The sequence below is a fragment of the Apteryx mantelli genome, chromosome 12 (genome assembly GCF_036417845.1).
Source record: "Apteryx mantelli isolate bAptMan1 chromosome 12, bAptMan1.hap1, whole genome shotgun sequence".
Lineage (NCBI taxonomy): Eukaryota > Metazoa > Chordata > Aves > Apterygiformes > Apterygidae > Apteryx > Apteryx mantelli.
The window spans coordinates 4,773,165-4,796,081 of record NC_089989.1 but is presented as its reverse complement, the minus strand read 5'-3'; the positions used below and the strand labels follow the sequence as shown (position 1 = coordinate 4,796,081).

General features: G+C 35.7%; 1 protein-coding gene across 1 annotated transcript in view; it reads right to left on the bottom strand.

Annotated features, from left to right (window-relative positions):
• ERC2 (ELKS/RAB6-interacting/CAST family member 2) overlaps window positions 1–22,917 on the bottom strand; it is a 495,023-nt gene that overhangs the window by 76,044 nt on the left and 396,062 nt on the right. The window contains exon 19 of the mRNA XM_067303579.1: window positions 3,867–4,001. Coding sequence (XP_067159680.1) covers window positions 3,867–4,001 — 135 coding nt within the window. The remainder of the gene's footprint in view (window positions 1–3,866; window positions 4,002–22,917) is intronic.

Below are 22,917 nucleotides of genomic sequence, written 5' to 3'. Positions count from 1 at the left end.
AGTGTCCTGTTTTAGAGAGTGGCCAAAACCTGTCACCTAGGAAAGAGTGCAAGAATAAAGTGAGTGCACAGTGATAAATCATATCTTCAAGAATGTAACATAAGAATAGCTCATCTGGTCTATGATAGGAACCACCAGTTGATGATTAGGAAAAGAGGATAAGGGTGAAACAAGTATAAAGTGATCTGATACACTCTGAGGTAGATGGGCAGACAGACAGACAATGTCATACAGTCTGACACCCCAGTTCTGACAAAGAACAGTTAGAAGACTATTAAGTTTCTATTGATTGATTGATTAATAATTTATTCCAGAATGTTTCCAGGGCTCTAAAATAAAGTGATTCTTAAATCCCCACAGATTTTGTTTTTGAAGATGAGAACCATGTTTGCCTTTCTTCAGTCTCCAAGGACCTCCTATACCCTACATGAAAGGTTGTTCAATATAATCATAAATAGTTCAGAAACTACTTTGGCTAATATTGTATGTACTCTACAGTGAACTTCACTAGCTTATCTCAATCTGAATCCAGCTATTTTATTTACGTATTCTTTAATCCCTTATTTTTTTTTGGTCTGAAACGTCCACCCTGTTGTTTAACTCTACTAAATATCTATATTACTAATAATCTTATTTTTAATTAAAACCATGATTTAAAAGATCCACTATACATACACTTACACTTTTCCAGGAAGTATATGTTCTTCCTCACATTTATTGGTCCTTTTTCTCTTGCCTTTCATTCTTTTGCTAGTTATAATTCACTTTGCGTATCGGCATTTCTGATTGCATCCCTATCTACCTTTTATAGCTTTTTTTATATCTGCCTATCTTCATCTTTAATCATGTGTACACTTCCATCATTCATATTTTTTTTTTATTTTTGAAATTCTTGAGGATGTTTTGATACAGTTTCATTATGCTTTTTATCTGTCCTCTTACTTGAATAACCTGTTATTGTGCCTTAAAAAAAGCCTCCTTCAGTAAACATTAGCTCTCTTACATTGTCTTGTCCCTAAAATTTTCTTTACAAATGCAGGTTTCCTGAACTGGCTGAAATCAGTGTCAGGGTCTTGGTAGCAGAGAGGTAGTTGGTATCAGTTTTTTCACATCGCTTGCCTTCATTCTGTTTTTCTCATCCCATTCCCTGCACAAAGCCGAAACCTTTCTTATTTCATAATTCTTCTCACACTAATTTACCTTATTCTTTTATAATCCCAGGCAATTTATCCCTGTTAATCAGAAAAAGAACTACAACCAAGACAGTAAGTCTTTAATACCTTTCTCTATCTTCTGAAAGAAAAAGGGGTTCTTAACATGTTCCAAGAACTTGAAGGATCCTGTGTCCTGTCTTCTAGAGGTCTTCTCTTTCAGTTAGTACCTGTGAAATCTAATTTTCTTGTATTTACCAGGTCCTGACTTTAGTACAATTCTATTAGTCGCTCCAAAAAACCTTAATTTGCCTCTCTGCTTGATTAAGTGGTTGATTATACATCCCTGTTACAACTTCATCACTGTTCTGCCTTTTTATTTCCACCCAGACATTATAAACTTGTACTTGAATTTAATATCAAACAAATATTCTTCATATAAAAAGTAATGTTTTAATTTTTGCCAGGGTTCTCTACCTGAAAAAGAGCTACCTGCTTCTGTAGCCCTTCTTCCTACTCCAGATATATCCATAATACCTTTCCTCCTTGTCCTATCCTGACTGACTTCCTCCCCAAACTCCTACAGTTTTCAGCTCTCACCCACTATAGTAGGCTAAAGAGATTCATGAAGGGAAAAGAAATCTATTTTAAAATTTGAAAATCATCTTCCTAAGGACTTCCTCACTAGGCGACAAGCTTACCTTCAACTTTCTAAGCGTATTATTAATTCGGAATTTGAAATGGAATAATGGCACTTGGCAGCAGCTGGGGTACAGTACTGGAAGCATGGCTTAGCATATACATTTTAATTTCAAAACAGAAGTTTGTTTCTTGAAATATCACTTGTACTAGGACTTAGTTTCTTTTAATTGTATTTCTGTGCTGAGGCATTTAAAATATACATACATAAACACAAACATACACGCACACACACATACACATATTTTTTACTGTAACAAAAAAAGATTCTGAAAAACATGGTCTCAGGCAGAAGGAGATTTAAAGGAAGAGATCAGATTGCTAACAGAATTTGAAAAACTATTTTGGTGTGTATATATGTTTATATATATATAAATATATATAATTCTTTAGAAAAAGTGTGGAATAAAATCTCCAACATGAAATAACTTTAAAGGACAAAGACATATACTTTAGGGTATACACAACCTACGCAATTTCTGTTTTTCACCTGTATCCATATTATGCAACCTATAAACCAACAGCATCATCTGTGTCAAATCTCCTGTAGACTAAATAATCTAAGCATAACTGTAAGATTGGTGTGGAACTGAAAACATTGAGAATTTGAGCTACAAGACTATGTAGTCACAGAAACCCTACCAGCTCTTCCATGGTGGGGATATGGTGAGGATAGCAACTGTATTTAACTGACTGGGAAATTCTGAACATGTCACTTGCCCACCTAGCATGATTTGGCAGTTGCAAGAAAAGGGAAATATCCAACTTAATTAGAAACAAGAGGATATTTTCTTATTTGAAAGAGCCAAATAAAAAACTAAATCAATTTAACCTGTTTGAAAACCAATGTGATCATGGTTAATATTTAATAATATTTTAATTTATTAATTATTTTATTTATTTTAATATTTTTAGCATTATTCAGACGTAAAAAAGGTGTTTATCAGAAATATTCATAAAGACAAAGATAGATACAATTGTGTTTAATTTTATATTCTTGGTAATAGTTCCATTATTTTCAATACAATAACTCCAATGTATGTAATTAAAGCAGATTCTATTGTTTTGGTGGATCTGATTTTAAACTGTCCAAAAATAAGAAGTCCAGTATTTTTGTTTGGAAAGACATCTGCTTCAAACATATCAAAACAATAAAATTTTTGGTCAAGGTGTCTGCTTCACCCAGATGGCTATTAAGCAGAAGTACTGAGGATACACACTGGACACTGAGAAATCTTCTGCCTATTGACAGCAACATTATCTGAAAAAGCACATTAAATATTCCACAAGACAACAGCATGAGCTCCTAATTCCAAGCATATACAGTGTAAAAATTATCAATTTAAAACTGTGTGACTGTAAACTTGTTTTAATCATTCTGTATTTTATTTTTCACTTTAAAAATCACAGGACTCTTCTAGGTGTCTCAGACTGGGCATTCTATGAAGAAGAATCCCAAATCACTAACCATTTTTAAACTATAGCTCTGGAATTTGGTGTATCTTGCCTAGATAAAAACTTACCGCTATAGATTTTAAGCTATACTCTTTATTTAATAGCTTCAACACAAAGGTATTTTCACAAGCAGTTTAGAACAAGAGGTATATAAGTTGCCAAAGGCAAATGCTGCAATGCTGCTGTTTTTAAATACTAATAATTAATATGTTTACTTTAAATTTCAGTAAACAAACATTACTCCAAAAACTGCATACTTTTGAAATCACTCCAAATAAGAGACTTTTCACTAATTTTCTATTTTAAAAGATGAGTCATGAAATGATGAAAATAGCTGTGAAATTTAAAAAAAAAAAAGATAGGGAAGAACAATGTAAGATGACAGACAAAAAGACAAAAGGTTTATTCTTTAGGGGACAGAAATAAATACCAAAGCTATTAGTTTCTGTTCAAAGAACATATCACTTATACCGCTTGTTATTATTTTGAAATATTTATTTTATCTTGAAATATCAGGATACTAAAAGCATAAGGCTGAAGGTGAGAAAAGAGGTGACTGACCTGGTCTGGAGAGGGTCTGTGGTTGGAGTGTTGGGGCCTCCCAGGAGATCGGTGGTGGTGGTGATGGTGGTGGTGGTGGTAGTGGTGGTGATCATCATCATAGTTATCTGCCATCAGTTTCATTCTGTTTTGTGTCTGTTTAAGTTTGAAAGTGAAACAATTCAATTACATGCTGGACTATATTAATCTTACAGTGTTTTGGTAAGATCTTAGCTCATTCTTAGCTCTTTTTTTTTGGTAGCTGCAAAGATCTAACAATAGAAGTCAGAACTGCTGGCTCACAAAGAAAAGGAAACAGAAATAGAAAAAGATAACAAAGTATGTGAACATATCTTTTATCTCAGTTTTCATGCATAAAATTGCACGAAGAAGTCAGAAAAGGATATGATCAAGGATATTGTGTTTGAAGGATGTCAAAGAAGACATTCAGTTTTTCTGAATTTACCATTTTAGAACACAGATTCCTATTTTTTCCAGTCTATTATTATGTCTTACTAATTAACTTGCAAAATCTCATTAAAAGGAATATAAATTACACTGCAAATATTTACAGGCAGCTACTGAGGCATGTTAACAGTAATGCTAAAAGCTAAAAGCTTCTAAATGCACTAAAAGCTGCATTTTGACTTAATTTTTTTCTTTTCTTTTCTTTTCTTTTTTTTTTTTTACAGTATGCTGAGATCACCCAGCTAAACAGTAAGTTAAAAGAACCTGAAAACTAAATGATACAGATCCAGGCACTTAGAGAAATAAGTGATTATGGGACTTGACACATGCTACTGAATGAAAGTTAAGTCTTAGATACAGATCTTGAAAACAAGATCAACACTTCAGCCACTGCCTTGTACAGATAATAAAATCTATGTCGCTATGAGGTAACAAGATACATCACTGCCCTTTATCACCATTACAATTATTCCATACCATGAAATACATGGACTGGAATAATCCAAACCTGGCTCATAACACCAAAAATATCTTACTACCTAATTGCCCAATACCATTGAATGCAGTACTTATTTTTTCTGATCATAGCACTGAAGGATGTCTTAGGTAAACTTCTTACCCAGTAATCAAGTTTTACTTATTTTTGCACTGACAAACACCAGAAGAAAATGTAGTCAACTCTCAAAGGTCTCTTCCAAAATTTGAAGAATCAGTTAGAGACATATACAATTAATATCATATTCGGAGGAAAGATAGCAGCCTAAACCCATTTAATTCTATCTTAAAAAATTTCATCTGAGCTCTGACAGGGCTTTTCTACAGGAGGAAGGTTGCTCCAAAGGAGCGTTATATACTTTGTACCAACTCTCTGTGTAGACACTATTTGAGTAGGTCAAGCACAAACAAGTCTACTTTGCATATAGACAATTTTGGGGATGCTAATGGCAAGAGACTGAAATCAACTGCAAAAAGCCGAAGTTTAGTTCTACCTATGCTCCAAGCTGGCAGGACACAAGCTAGCTCCAGTGGAGAAGATGCCTAGATATATTACCCCAGGACTTTGCCCAAACTAATGAGTCCTATAGGACCAACCTAAACAGATGAATTTAAAGAGGAATCATTAGCTTGGAAATGTTCCTACACTAACAGGTCTAATGGGCTTCCAAATGGTAACGTCCACGAGATATCTAGTGTCTAGTATCTAGTATGCAGTAAGTTTACTTCCTGGATTATTGTAAATGGATTTTTCTAAGAGAACAAGTCTGTACTTAAAACTCTGTTAGGAAAGTTTTATTCGTAAATATATTTTACTGGTAAATGTAAATACTAAGACCGCCATTAAATTCCTTGATTTTAATGAATTTTGCTAAAGTAAAAAAGAGGTTTGTAAAAAAAAAAAATCAGGCTAATTTTTCATGCTAAAAATATTTGAAGTATAACAAAACCTTATGGAGAAAAAATACGAATCACAACGATCACAGGAAATACTTACGGGTCTTAAATGCAATTAATTAAAAAGTCACAATGCTTCTTAAGCAATTCACAAGATGACCATTAGGGGGAGAATAGAAAACTGTTTTAACAGGAGGGCACCTGTACTCAGTTCATTAAAAAAAAAAAAAGATAAAAAACCCTTAAGACATCCACAATATCAAGACAGAGGCAGACGTAGAGATAGGATGTGCACATGCGTTAGCCACCATCAGACTCCTCCTGGGAATCTTTATAGCACCAAAAGAGCATCTTCCCAGGGCGTTACAGAACAGATGCCCTCCAGGGGCAAGCGGCGCACTACCTGGAACAACACTCCCCTGGCACTGGATCATTTCACATTTTTCAGCATTTCAGCATTGTTTTCTGCACAGTTGGGACCATTCCATTTTCTCCATCCAGAATAAGAAGATGGAAGCATACAGCTGTTTTTACTCAGGTATGAATTTCTACTGATCTTACCAAAAGATCAAATCTGTCTGAATCACAGATAGTCTGCTTGCCTGTATATTCAAAGAGGAAGGCCTTTAGAACACAAGGGTGAAAAAGATGGAGAATTAATAGACAAATAATAACCCACTTACTGTAAACACTGTAATACCCTGCCTCTTTGGGGAAGCTCCTAAGATTTTATTAGTTTATTTTCTTATCAATGAACAGCCTTAAATTTCCTACCTTTCAACTGCATTCCATAAAAGAATGCAAAAGTTAAACAAGATGATATATGCAATCCTAAAAGTGTCCCCTGTAATGAGGTGTTGGGGATTAGACGTGTCATGGGATAAGAACTGTAAATGAATGATGTCATCTTTCTAATTTGGTGCTGAAATATAAATAAACCACTTCTAATGTTTCTTCCTTTTGGATGCCAGGTTGCAGTAAAATGTGCACAAAGAAACTGTTAATGCTGTAGTGAGCTTCCTTTAGTTTGTCTATTCTGGAAGCAAAATATAAAAGAAATGTGAAATGAGAATTGTTTTCAACTCACATTATCATCAAACCATCCAAATGTTTACATGACTCTTGGATGTCATTCATCTCTTAAAACTTTTTTTACAAAATATGTATTTTTAACAAAAGCATTTTGTTTTGATTTGTTAGCTCTTCACAACGATAACTAATATGATTTTGCGGTATCGTTTGTCTTTACTTTAGCTACTGTTAAAGTGTGTTATACTTCTACAGTGAACTGTACTTTCCAGGTATGTTTAGCTTTGACTCTAAAAATACAAATATGGCACAATTTCAAACTTCAAAATATTTCATATTTATTTTGGAGGATGAGCAGGAGGATTTCTGGAGGAATAAAAAACATAAAGGCATCTAGAAAACTAAATGGAGGAACAACACAATCCTTTTCAGGTCCTTCTATACAAAAATCTGTAACATTACTCCCATCTGCTTCACTTGCTAAGTCTTTTAATGTTTAGTAGGCTTTGAAAAACCAGGTATATTTTTATTTGAGGAAGAAATTAATTAACCAGACTGGAACTTGTCCAGGACCCCAGGGCTTCACACCCCTATACTTACATACACACACACGCACAAAGGGGTTTTTATTGACCATATGCTTTAGAACCATGGCTTATCAGGGAGACAATAACTCCTACCAGTCAGGGTCCCCAATCAACACATTAGGACACTGGTTCAGTACTGACTGCAAGGGAAAAATACCACCTACAGACTTGGCAACGCTGTCATTTCCCACAACATCCTCAGCATACTCGAAAATTTCATATTCAAGAACATACTAGAACTTTGCTCACATCACTTTTGCAACCACAACAGATTACTCAATATGACTTTTCAGGATGATCTGGAAACTCAGTATTAGAACAGGCAATTCACAAAAATTGCAGTGGTATTTGTACATGTATTTAAACTGTGTCATATCTAATCTGCATCATCTGTTACTCCATAAGAGTTATCCCACATCTCAAATAGTTATTTTATACAGTCCAAAACTTTATTCACATGTTCTTCTCAAAAGCTAATCTCAACAACCAGTTAACACAGAAGTCAAAAGCTAGTATTTACTTTTAGTAGAAGTTTGAAATTAAATTAGAGGGCTGATACCAACTTTCTCCCTGCCAACCTGGTCCCTGTCCTGTTGCTCACAATCTAACCCACTTCAAACGAGACCTGAGTGAGAACCACCCTCAGTACAAAGACAGTGTCAAGGATAGGCATCGTCCTGAGGCACACATTAAGGTTCTAGTCTTTTCCCTGTTTATTCTGGAGCTTCCCCCGAATCAGTTTTCAGTTCCAGTTTATTAGGTAACAGTACTCTCTATGGAATAAATAGCAGTAGTGGCTTAAGGAGGAATTAGCAATTAAGTTGGCCGCTACTTCCTCTCCCCCATTCCAGACACATTCTCAAATAGTTAACTATTTCTGCCTTAACAATGGCCAAAAATATATCTGCTTCCCAAAGAAGCAGTTACCCCCATCACCCCTTATGACTCAGATACTAATAAGGATATCTGAGGATGGATAATCACTGAATCCCTTCCACTTAACTATCAACCTCCTAGTTCACACTCTAGTGTAACCTTGCCAAATCCCTACCAAACTCTCCAGCGCAACATTTCAAAGGATCAAGCAGCTGGAGGAGCAGCTACACTAGGCTAAGTGTGTCTGCCTGATGTGTAACCTCGCCTCCCCCAAACAACATCTCTGTCCACCTCCTGATTAAGACAGGCCTTCAGTCCCACATATAACTCAGATGAGAAGACTTAAAAACAAAGGCCATGATGAATTTTTTTCCCAAAGATGAGACAAAGTCTGCCCTGTCTCCCTAAAAGGAGGTCATCTAAAGCAAAGTTATGCAATTCTTCAGTAAAATATGTATAGTTTTTAGATTTAAAAGATTCATTTAATTTCTTCCCTTCTTTTCAACAGCTGAAGTCCTTAATTCAAAACGGTTATCTTTTCACAAGCACATTACAGCTGAAACAGGATATAGGCTGATGAAGAAGTGTTTGGATAGATACTCTAGCCTTCATCAAGCCCACAAGCTGGCCTCTTTAGGCCTAAAAATCTGTGAAATGTCCAATTGTACCATCACTTACAATTTCAACTATTCTGAAAAGCTAGAAATCACATACATTTTCTTACAGGTATTTGAGCCATAATTACAAATCCATTAATTCATGTGACACTATTGGTGATACCACTACAGTTTTCTGAAGCCTTTGTATCAATCGCTGATTTCAAACACAGAATTTTGCAGAATTTGTATTTGCAAAATTGTGGTGATCTTTTAATCTCTTCACTGCCTGTTTCCATTTATGATGACCATCCACCTTTCTTTCAGTAGTAATTTTTTTTCAACACGATTGCCCTGTGTACACCACATATAACCCAATCAGATAAATTCATGTCCACCAATTTCCTACAGTGGAGTTCATTCTTCTACAGTAATATTTCTAAGACAAGAATGAATCTCTTGTCCACTTGAGAGATATGAAGAAGCCTCCACCAGCAGCATACCATAGGGTTTCAGATTTCTTCCTGTCAATAAAACTGTTTTCCTGCAATTAACATTCTTAAGCTGCTATTTAAAAAAAAAACAGGCTTTTCAGCAATAAAACCTACACTCTAGGACAGAATGCATACATCTTCCCAGTGGAAAAGCACTCACTATTACTAGCTTATATTCACACTGCAATTAGTAGTAAAGAACTGTGTTGCACTGAATTAGAGCCTGAGGAATTCCCATCTCTACTCTCCTCCTTTGAAGACAGTATTTAACTAATGAGTTAACTAATTAACTAACACTTAGGTAGTCCAGCATATTAAAACACTGCTTTAGTTTTAGAAAAATTAAATGCCTGCAAAGGCAGGATTTTCTGAACTGAGAAGGGTGACTACGGCACACGGCGCAGGTGACCCATCTGACTCACGAAGGGCTTTGGGTCGGAGCCGTCTCAAGCACTTTCTCAAGGCAGAGCTTTCCCAGCCTCTCCCCTCTCTCGTTCCCTTTTATTGTGCCAGGGGAAGTGACAGCAAAATTCTTATTATATTCTCCGCACAAGCCAGAAAGAATTTAGCTTGAATTTAGCATCCCAGGTTGAACTGGTAGCTCTAACAGGTTGGAATACATTTACTTTACTGAACACTTTTGATACAGAAATAATCAAAAGACAGTGAACAGGAAATTCTGTTATTTTTGCCCCAGTCACTTTCCCGCATGATGAATGATAAAAGCAGGAAATTAAAATTTGTGGTTTATCTGTCTGAGTCTACCATTAACTTGTTTTGGAACCCTTACCTTATTTTAGTTCTCTCTAAAATGGCAGTGATAAGATTTTATACTGAAAAGCTTTTGTGGTCCTAAGCTCAAAGTGCTTATTGTCATTGTATACTGAATTGTTGATTTTATACTAATGATACAGTGAACTGTAGTTATGATAGAATTATAGGTTAATATTATTTTCTTTTATTAAAATTATTAACTGAACATATTATATGCTCATACAAAGCTCATTTTTATAACTGAGAATTTCATTATTCTTGATATGGTTTAGCTGAAAACAAGTTTTCTCAAAATAAATGTAGTCTCAGCTCAGATAACAAAATCATCATATCAACAGCTTTTGAAAGTGCCTGGTGAGCACCAGGCCCACATCTGAGAAGCAGGTTTTAATTTAATTTAATTTAATTTGGATTTATACCAGTAGAAAAAAAATGCGTAACTTGTAAAATGCAACAATTCATTAACTGTGTCTCCTACAGACTGTGTATAGCCTTATTAGCCTGAACATTTCCTCAGTTTTTTTGCTTTAAATTTATTGACTACATTCAATAAATGCTGCATCCATTTTGAAATAAAGAAATGACAGAGGAATTAAAAGCAGCTTAAATCTTGGTGCACAGGTACACTCACCTTTAGGGCTTGAACCTATTATCTTTGATCATTCAATATTGCTATTTGCTAAGCTGTCAAGGTCAGGAATGGTACGTGTAACTGAATTTCTTACCCACTTATCAAAGAATTTATGATCAACCTCTGTGACAAAACTGACAGATATTTCTTGTCCCCCTAAAATTCTGTAGAGTTTAAGTCAGGATCTACTGAAGTGAAAGGAAAGTCTTTGATTGACTGGTAATAGATGCAATAGCTTAACAGCAATCTGTAACTGTAAAACTATAATATTAAAAGTGTCTTTTAAAAAATATTTTAGCAAGGTGGCAATAGGGAACTATGCTTTGATCTGTCACCTGGATCAAGTTAACAACGAAACTCCCATGAATGAGGTTCAAATGAGGAAAAATAGTAAGATTTGTTGCTCTGAGATAAAGGTGTAATACCATTCAATAGCGATCACTTTCCTTTGGATTTTCTTCTCCGTCTTTCTTCACTAAATGGAATTTGAAACATTTCTAGAATATTCACTTTCAATAGGGTAGGATTTTTCCCTGTATAATATGGTAAGGAGCAGATATAAAGCCTATGAGCTATCCCGGAGGCCTGTGAGATCCTGCAGTCGACTTACTAAAGCAGGGAATTTAACAGCTAGAGCCCACATTCTGGCTTTGATTCTGCAGCGCTCTCTTGTCATCTTCAGCAACACAGCAGCTCTATTCCTTGCAACCTCACTGTTTGAAAACAAGCATGGTAATACTTACACAAAGCACTCTGAGATCATCATGTGACAAATGCTTACTTCTAGTCTTACTGATTTTTGGTAATGAACAATTTAATTTGAGCTCTTTTTCTTTAAGAAAACAATTTTAGAAAACACAAATAAAACCCCTCTTAACTTTGAAATCTACAAGGTAAAGATCTAAAAAATCATATATTTCAGAGTATGCAATTCACCAAGTTTATCCAGACATTGCATAAATTTAACAGCATTAACCTGGATTCCTTGAAAGCATATGCAACTGCAATTGGTTTTCCAGGATGCAGCCAGTGCTTCAGGCCTGAATTTGATTAGCTAAAGGATAACAAAACGTTTGCTAAATAAGTCGGTTCAGCACTTGCTGGCTCCTAACTAAATCAAGTTTACATGTCAGAACAATATTTTTGCACATTCATTGAAAACTGCTATCATTTGAAGAGGAGTTAAAATTTCCAATCATCCCTGCTGCTGCACAACACAGAAGTTGTTAACTGCCTTAGAATACAATTTAGAGTCGATTTGTTATTTGACAAGTTACATTTAATTAAATACTGGACAACAAATGCTGTACTTGGCCTCAAACACCTTTAAAGTTCACCAAATTACATTTGTTACTGACAATCTCTTAAAAGATTGTAACAGCTTGCATGAAATGAAGATTTTATGAAAACAGTATAATTTTTTCATTAAAAAATCCAAATTATATTCCAAAGTGTAGACTGATACACTTGTCTAACAGACAAAGGCAGTCTTGAAGCATAGCAATGAAAGGCATTTCAGAAGTAACTGCTGTGTTTCTAAGTGACCACTATGGCGACTTCTAAGAAAAACAAGGAGGCCGCAGGAGACATTGAAAATTATGATTAAAATCAAATTCCACAGACATCCTGTATTTCTAACACTTGATCAAGTCCACTTTTTTTTTTTTTTATTCAGCAAGTTTTTACTTATTTCATCCCTGTTGTCTGATCATCTTTAAACATTTCTGAGATCAAAAATGATGAGTTCAAATTCCAGCTTTGGAGCCTCTCGAAAACATGTTCAACATCACTGCCATTTAGTTCCAACCTCTTTGAGCATCTTGAGCATACCCAGAGATGCATGTGTCCTGCATAAGTGATCTGTTACTAAGTGAAATACTAAGCTTAATTTGCCATCTAGAAAAGAGATTTCAGAGGTATACTGTTGGAAAGTTTCAGCTGAAGTTTCTTTTGATTCAGTTTCTTGAGATATTTACAGATTTTTGAGCACTAGTTCACCAATTATCTAGCTGAAGCAAAAAAGATAATTCCAAAATGATTTCTTAAAAAAGCTCGACCTTGAGAATGCTCTCAATTCCTTGTATTGGTAGCATCCTTCTTGAATCAACACATGATTCAATAAGGCAAATCCTTAAAATATATCTTCTGAATATGGTTTTGCCAGAAGGACTTGTGTCATTCTTCCACAGGTTAAAGGATCTGTTAATTACTGGAATATGAATCTTGTGGCATTGATTTGATCATGCTTTGAATTCTAACATGGCAAATCTTTTAACAAAATGCATAATAACTTTTCCACATAGGGTTATAATGCCAAATCTAGTTGACTATGAGATTTGTAAACAAAAGGTTTATTCAAATTAACAAGATTAATGTCCAGACAATCTAATTGTTTTAAATGTCCCAAAACCAGGCCTAAAAAAACCTCAGTAGGGCACTAAAAGGTATCATGAGATGCACAGATTGAAGTACTGACTTTCTGGGTGCAAGTCTATAGGTGTAAATCTTAAAAACTCTATTTTTTATTTATTTATTTAGAGAGAGAGAATATATAGATATAGATATAGAAAAATTTTTGTAAAGAGTTAGCATTATGTTGCTAGGGTCATGCTGTTAGAAATAGCCTGAATTAGCATAAAGCAATTCAAACTCTGGAATACTTATAAAATTGTTCTCATTGCAGATGGGCTTGCTGAAGTCCACTTCTTTCATGCAGATCTAGTATTGACAAAACATCCCTCAAAGCAAATGAGAGAGCTGAATATTAAAGGCCGACGCACTATATTCCTCACTCCACTCTGGTGCCTTTAAAATAAATATTTGAAAAGGGATTAAAGACTTTTATTACATGTCTTCAATCATTAGAAATATATGATAACATTCAGTTCGGGGCGGGGGGGGTAGGGTTGCCAGTGCAGTGAGTTTTTAGACACCAAGAAAATTCTAATACAAGAAACTTAAGTTATGAAGAATATAGGTTTGCAAGCACACATCAGTAACCAAAAGATAACAAAAACGTTACAGTATGGTAACTAACTAGAAACTCCAGATGCTAAGTAACTATCATAATCATAAACGTATGGGTATTGGAATGCGTCACTATGGGGTAGAGTTATGTTTTACTGAGTGCTTTAATTATGCATTTTCTTTTTATAACATCCCTGTAATGCAATGCATCCTTACATTCCTACCCTTAACTATTTTAACATGGGTTTTGCTGCTTTGTTTCGCCCGCTCCACTGCAGAACACAATTAATTTTTTCCCCCTGTTAAAATTCCAAATGGGCTAATAAGCATGTTTTTTTCTTTTCCTGATATAGTATATGACTCGTCTTGGAAAGTGTGAGAGACAGGATGCATGCAGGCTAAATGCATGCATGATAGCCTATTGGAGAAAAGTTTGGCTACTCCTCACTTTTAATTCTCTTTTTTGACCTAACTGACCCTATGACTGCTGCATACAAAGCAAAGAACTCAGTAACACTTTTACACTAAAAAAGCATACGATTTTCTTCCTTTCTCTCATCCATATCTAAACTTAATTCACATGATATTTAGCATGAAAAACTTAAACTCTCATCATCTGTGATATGCATGTAACCAGAAAACCACTTCATCAAGCCCTGTCCCCGCTTCCCCACATTCACAGTATGGAGAACAGGGACTAGGAAACAGTAGAGAGTGATTTCCAAGTTTTCTTGAAATTCAACCTTCCTCCCAGGGCAGAGACAGAAGCAAATGCTTGTCAAATTAGATGTCCCGACCCCTGTGCAGCAATGCTTTAGGAGAGGGAAATTTTGTCATATATTGTACCTGAAATGAAATCCAAATTATCATGCAAAAAAACTAAAAAAGCCAGTTAAAGAGTGGAATCAGTCCAAAATGATTAGTTGTTACAAAAGGTGACACCCAGAAAGGTTTACGGATTATCTTTTTTTAAGGTTAATTATTACTTTGAAGGTATCTCAAAGTATGTCATAAAACAGAACTAAGTAAACCAATGTGATATAAAAAGGAAACTGGAGAAAGTTTCAGGCTAAAAGAAGCCTGAATGGGGTAGAAGAAGGAATGAGATGGTGGGAGAAAAGACAAAAAGCAAAGTAGCTCATCTATTTATCTGTCTGGAAGCAAACAAGACAGGAACAATTTACCCATTTAAGACTGAGAGAAATGACGACTGGAAAGCAGTTTCTAATGTGGACCTTGTCAAAGATTTGGATCTGACAACAGTGTGTTGAACAGAAGCATAAAAGTTTTGCATATATTTCAATTCTTTTTAAATTAAAGTACTATTTAACTGATATTAACAAGCATGACACCTGCTGCTTTGAAAGATTACAAAATGTGACTGACTTGTCCTGAAAGAAGTCAGAGTACATAATAAGTCTCTCTTTTCACAAGTTGAAGGGTAATAGTCCTCTCACAAACACCAGCTGGGATATTAGACACTTGGCAGACTGAGATAGACAGCAGTTCCAAGTGCCAAGCAGACACTTATCTGAAGTACTGAGGCCAAATTTCATCTTTCCTGTCACTTGTGATTGAACAAAGTTATGCTGATTTGAACATGGTCCATCTGACTTTTCTGTTGTAGTCTCTGCATTTGGAGCCTGTGTTTTGAAGCCTTTTTAAGTTCTGTGAATTAAAAGTATGGCTTGAAGGGCAGGAAATATCTTGTAATAATACAGCATACTCAGTAATATATAGGCTAAAGTCATGCGAAAAGTATTTGTCTGAGTCTTACTGCTAAACATGGTAATTACATAGAAGTATGTAAGAACATAGACACAAAGAAGTGGGTTAAAAAGCATAATTAAAGCTCTGAAACAGTAGCTGCCTGAGGACATCTCAGGCCAGGTCCTACTAAATGCAGACAAGCAACACAAGATAGTAGGTTTCTCTGGGTTTTTTGTTTTTTTACAGCAGGAAATAACCCATTAAAAAGATAATTCCTCATAATAATTATTTAGAAACAGACATGAATCAGAAACTTCAGCAGCAAAGTAGGACCTTTGCAACTGCAAATGTATGGCTAGTAGCACTGATTGTCTTTCAGTATCTTTAATGTCTGAATAGCTCATTTCAGTTGTAATTTTTGCAGTTTCATTACCAAGTCCAGCTCCCTCATTTGTATCAGACAGAAAATGTAACCCAGGTTGAAATTACTACACTTCCTCCATTGTATGCAACAAAAATAGATAAACAAAACATAAATTTCAACACATTAATGGTATATTAGAATACGGACAGAAATGAAGATACATCACAACACTTTCTTGATGTGTTTTACAGAGACATCTTGACTATAACTAACTTTTGTTTGACGATAGATTGTAGAGATGGTAAGTTTTATCCACCATGACAGGAATAAATAACCAGAGCAGAAAAATTTAAGACCCAGTTTTTACAATATTTTTGGAATAACTGGTACTTAGCATGGTACTTGAGGTCAAGTGTTAAACTATATTTAGCTTTATTATCATGAGATGCTTTGTAGTAGAACTTAATGTCATGTTTCACAAATGTCTCATGGAGAAAAAAGTTTTTTGGCTTAGAAGTTCACTTGTATTTATATAATGAAGATATTCATATTCACTATTCTCATTTGAGATATTTAGTACCCATTTTCACCTATCCAGCTAGCCAGATGAAAAATTTGAGTACGAACATTTATATATACATGATTTCATATCTGCATTGCCTTTTTTTCCATTTAAGATTGGCAATCTTAGTGGATTTAAACCATTTGTCTGAACAAAGTGAGTTATAACCGCTACAGCTATAGAGAGGTTCTAGCAGAAGTTCACAATCAGATTATCACCAGGGAAAAAGAGTGCCATTAGACACGACCATGCTTCAGATATGGTATAAACTCCTCAAGAGAAAACTCTGAACAGAGAACAAACAAAAACAGAGATCACCACCTCCAAAGCAGGAAAGGACGACTCTACCGGGCCTATGACGCCTCCAGGGCTTGACCACTATAGGCTATGAGGCCAAAAACCACCACTCACTGGCAAATGTTGATATAAAAATATCATCAGAAAGAATTCAGATTCCTGAGAGCACAAGAAGGAGAAAGAAATGAAAAGGACTCAACTTATATAGATACAGTATCTACAATATCCAGCTATGACTTGAGTATTTAGACTTTTATAAATATAAATTCTCATATTTTGCTGAGAGTATGTGAAAAGCGCTGCGTGAGTACAGCAACATTTTCAGTACTTTCCCAAGACAGAATATTTCTTCTGAAGTAACTCCTTTGATCAGGCAACCACTGTTAGATACACACTCACACATTTTCTTTCCTGCTGGTACTCTGCTGTTCCACCCCCACTCTAGTCCATGCTCATCGGATTTATATCCAAACTGTTTGTGCTTGGCAAAATTGGGAAAACATTTGGATTACAAAGGAAGGGAACAAAACCCAATGTTAAGATATGCAGATACATTGCCTTATGTTATTTCTAATTAGCAGAGATATATAAGCTATAAGGATTTTTAAGCCAGTAGAGCTATTTCAGCTACTGAATACATGGGCTGCTTATATTGGATTCAACGGGATCTGAGTAGACACATTTAAAGTCAGAGATTAATAGCCGTTTTGCCACACTGCCTGCAAATCTTTAAGGAAAAAGTAACAAAAGACTGATTTTCCTAATATTAGAATTTAATACATGAAATTATTTGAACATCTATTCTCACCTGCCAAAATAAGACAAAATACATAATGAAACATGCGCAATCTTTGACATAGTTCAGAACCAAGAACTCTGATAAAAGCTTTTACAGCTAGTAAAGGCTGTTAACTACGCTGGCTGCGTCACATGTACACATTGACGCCGGCTGCCAGCAGCGTGGGAATGGAAACTTGCAGAGAGGAGTCAGAACCGCTGGGTGCAGCAGCACGCTCACTCATCGCTTCTGAATACGTCTGAGCTTATGTAGCATAATCGTAACAAAAATAAGGCTTCTGAAAGGCCAGGGTCTCAGACTACTCCTGTGTTCAAAGTTAGGTGCAGACAATACTATGAGTGATAGTAACCAGTGTAAACAGAAGAGGGAAAAAAGAGGAGTACAGTGGTCAAATACAGCTGCAGTACACATGTGAATGGCTTCTTAACACGATTCTATTTACTGGCAGTAACAGATTCAATGCTACAACAAATACAGTAGATCTGTGGACAATAACAATAATAACAACAACAGTCCCATGCTCCTAGAGAATTTACATCTGAGAAATTTAAGGCAATCAGAAACATTAGCATAGTTTGACAGCAACAGAAACAGAAGCAATACTGATTAGGAGCCAAATATAGACTCCAGCACAATACCAGGATAGTATTACAGACAGCAAGGGCTACAGATGGTAAAGTCTAAAGACTCTGTAAGAAAGCACTGCTCGACTCTTTCTGTTCCCACACTTGCTAAACATTAGAGGACCTAAATGCAATTAATTAATGTACAGTATTGCAGAAGAATGTTTTGGGCTGCCAGACTAATCACAATCACAACAATTTCTAACCCTATTCTTCTTCTTACACTGTAATATAAACAACACTTTTAATAACATAAAACACAGTGCAATACAGCTGAATTAATGTAACAGGGAAAATTTAACTTTGGGAACTGGGTTATTCTTGAGTGCTTGATGTCACCACCATAATATCACATTAGCACTATTTCTGATGTACTTAACCAGAACTGTATATATAATGCAACTTGCTGCCTTCAATTCTATTTTTCTCCTTTGCTGTTGAAAGCATTCTTTGAAACACTTGGATGTTAATTAGTAAGAAATACTTCTATGTAATGCGTGTAGGAGAAAATATTGCTAGTGGTTAATTTGTTGAGAAACTGTGGTTACACTGATTTTTAAAATTCCTTGATTGTTTCTCACCCTTTTTGTTTCATTAGCAATATGTTCATGTGATGAAATATAGAGTAGTGAACTAATAGACTAGAGGAGGCTGCCAAACACCAGCTTTGCCTCTGGCCAGAGTATTCTGTACACCTGCAGTCTTGAAAACACTGGAAAGGTTTCTAATTTCATGTTTTGAGAAGAAAAATAAAATGTTCTCAAGGAGTTAGAAGACCTTGCATTTTGGCCAATTCCACTTACATTTTTGGCTCTATATCCCAAAAGTGAAAAGAGGCAACTGGGACATTTACTCGCAGTATCCAAGTTCTGAATGAATCAGTAACACAGCAGTGTCTTCTGCTCCTACCAAAATCCCTTGAGATGCTCTAAAAATGGACTTTAAGCTAATTATTTCATGAAGAATTGCATCACTATACAAATTTCTCTAAAAATATCTATCTTGGAATTCTCAAAAGGCATCTTGGCCAGGGTCATTATAAATATTATGTAATCACCCAGCCAAGCCCTAGCGGTGATCTTGCTTAATACTGTATTTCTGAATGGTCTTTTAAGCCTTTACAAAGCTCTATGGCTCTCAATATACGGAATTTAATGTATGAATCAAAGCAATTCCAGTAGTTCTATTTTTTTTGCTGGGAGAGTATTACTATACATTCCACTTATTTAAACTAATAACTATTTTACTGGCAGATTGCAGCAACTAAAAGAATTATGTAAACCATTAGAATTAAATATGATCATTTTTAATGAAAATTATTGTCGCCAGTTTTACAGGTGGATGTACTGTGATACAAATAACTTTCACAAATAATCAAAACATAATGTGAAGTAACCTGCAAAAGTAAACCAGCTCTTGACAGAAAACCAATGCATTTCTTCCAGCTTAGAAACAAAAGGAGTTTAAACAAAACTCACATAATCAGAATCCATGAAAAGACTCCTAAATTCATCCACATAAATAACATTTTGGTCTTTAATATATGTATGTCTGTAGCTTCATATTTAAAATAAATCACACATATTTGTTATAATGTTCTCATTTCCTTACACAAGCAGTACATTTCATTTCTTTAAGATGCTTCTTCTTCTTTTTGAATGTGAAGATCTGGGACAATTTATGTCAAAAGCAGTATGTCTTGGTAGTTTAGAATCAGTTTGGCCTTCCTACCCTTTGTTTAGTAATTCCTGCTATCCTTTAGTGCATCAGTGGAATGGAAAATATTTTCCTAATACCAAATGCTAAGGCTAATTGGAGAAAGGCATCCAACTGCACATTTGGTGCTAAGAGCATTATTTAAGCCATGAACTATTTAAAAAGAGGAAAAAAAACCTGAAATTTGTAATGAAGACATTTTTTAAACACTCATTTCTGAAGACTTTCTATTTCTCATTTTATTCTATTTTAGTTTAGATTAGTATCGGGGTCTGCTTTGTCAGTCTCCAGGCACAGTCAAGCCGTGGAAATCAGGACATTTATCAATGTGTAAAAATCCCCCCACACTGAACACAGACACAAACACATTTATAAAAGAACCAAATTATTGAAGAATTAGAAGCTGATATAAATGTTCCCCTAAATATATTTTATGACTAAATAATTGACTAATTAAAAAGAAAGGGATGCAGATGGCTGAAATTTTGCATTTGGGAAGTGAATATTTTGCCTCCAAATTCAGTAATAACTGACTTCACTTTTTATAAGACAAACCACATTGAAAATAAAAGCTAAGATAACGTTAAGCGTATGACATGGACAGACAAAGACGACGACTGCCCATGCCTAAGGAGGCAGTACACTGTCCAGCCCCTTTGGCACAGTGGTGCCTGTTCAGACAATGGCGTCCTGTTCCTAGGCATTGGAAAATACTTGGCATTTTTCTCCCTCACACGGGAATTTTCATGTTCTTTTCCTGTGGCACAACTGTAATATTCCTTTGACACCACTCTGTGGAAGTTTATGGAGAGCCGAGATGCTTCCAGGTGAAATGCGAAGTACACCGGGACACTGTAAGAGTCTACCAGGGAGACTGGAGCAGTCGATCACAGTGCAAGTCTGTGGTAAACACAGCTACATTCGCATTTGGGCCATTCAGTCTCAGTGCAAGTCTGTGATACATTACAGCACTGCGATAGAATCTGTTTCTTTGGCCTTAATCCAATAACAATAAAACTCTATGAGTAACCTCAATACTTTGGGTTACTCCACTGAGTTTAATAGAATCGACCTCCTGAGCCTTTATGACATCTCCTGCACACTGTGCCCGATCTCTTTAAATACGAAGCAGGCTTTTGATGCTTACAATAACCCCACATGGTGGGAGCCAGCAGAGCTTTCGTACAGTGCTTTCAGTAGCAGGAGATAAATTTGCAAACATTTTGATGTTCCTAGTAGATAAGCGCCTATAAATGTTACGAAGTATACCCATTAAAACTCCACAACCCCTTCCCTTCAGCGTGACCCTCGCTGGCCTCCTCAGAGTTAGCAAGGTCGAAGGGCAGCACTTGGCCCTCTCTTCTGCACACAGAAGCATTAAGGAGGAGGATTCATATTTTGTCGTCTGAAAAACATTCTGACTCTAGGAAATCTGCTTTCCTCAATGGGCTTTTCCACAGGAAGACAGTGACTTCCCTTACTCCTCAGAGGATGCTCCAGGGCACCTCGTGCTCTGGAAACCTTGGATTCTGATGAATGATGGATTCTCATACATACCGCTCTTTCTCTCTCTTATTTCAAAGTTCCTAAAGAGAGAGTGAGGTCATCCATTCAACAACAACAACAGCAAACTGCATCCCAGGCCTTAGAGCTCTTGGAGTACAATGTTGCACGTTTTTAAGTATCATCCATTGCAATGACTCATAGTACAGCATGATTTGAAATGTCTAGAAATAGAGATTTGGAGTTTATCAAATATATTACAAAGTCTAGGATGCCACTGGGGAAGACAGCAGCAGAAGCAGAGTCTCAAAGAGACTCAGAAGCAGAGTCTCAAAGAGTTTTTGAGACAGAAACTCCCCAAATTGCAAAGAAGAGCAAAAAGCTAATCAAAAACTGTCTGAGATGTATGATGACACAGCATGAGGGTGAAAGATTCAGAACACCTTTTATTTAGGCCAAACTGATTCACCTGTCTATAAAGACCACAAAATAAAACTTGACAAAAATAAAAAGGTAAACCTCATCCTCACTGAAGGCTAACTTCAGATTATTGCTTTTTTGCTAAAATGACAACTCTTTGAAAAACAAGATGTTCTTAGGAGACATGCAGTGGGAAAGGAGAGCAGATAAGCTTAATTGCAGCATCATAAAATGAATTTCGTAATATAATCAGGAAAATGTAACAAGATTATCTAAAGGAACTCCAGGACATTGCTTCTATATGAGCTTTGCTAATATCTAAAACAGCACATGTAGATTTCCAGGAAAGGCTAAAATATGTTAAAGGGAAATTTCTAAATTCAGTTAACATTCTAACATAACTACAAACGATTCCCCAATAGTTTGTCTGAATGATTTATAAAACAATCTGTATTGACTGCTGCTCCCCACCACAACAACTGCTGTTCTATGTTTTGCAGCTCTAATAAAACAGTGAAGTGAAAGTCAGGTTCTGAAGAGAACGCTTCTCAAAATTTGGGGAAATTTAGAAGTAATTGCCAGGAATTGTAAAAGGAAGACAGAGAAATAGATGGAGAAAAATAACTTTCTCCTGAAATGCAGTAGAAAATACTTTTTCATTTAATGAAGAAATCTCCTAAAACAGATGCAGCTAGAATAGTACCAATTTTGTAGCAACACAGTAGAGATATGGAAGTATTTTTTATATGCAGGAGATGCATTATTTGATGTGCAAATCAAGAATGGGACTTCCCATAGGATATAAACATATCAGAATACACATATGAAATGCAAAATATTCTGAAGGTTAAAGAAGGCACTGCAACCTCTTATTTATATGCACACATTTACTGATATCAGCTGATGCCTCTCTGTTGAACAGGAAAAACCTACTCTTACTGGTGCTCTGCTAACATGACTTTCAGCCACAATGTTTCATCTTCAGCCTAGCCGTCCCATCACCAGCTGAAAGACAGGGAACCTTTGCAGGGAGCAACATAAAACATGAAAAAGAGCAACATGAAAAGAAAGTCCTTGGATTCTTTACGGTCTGCATTTCTCACCCTTTGTCCTGCTGCCTTGACGAGATCCCAGCCCTCTGTAGCCATGAAGAGAAGGCTTCCTGTTTGATTGGACAGGGAGATATATCATAAATCTATCTGCTGCTGTGGATATACATAAAGGGAATACAGATTTTTATCACTGCTCACCACTTTTATCACTG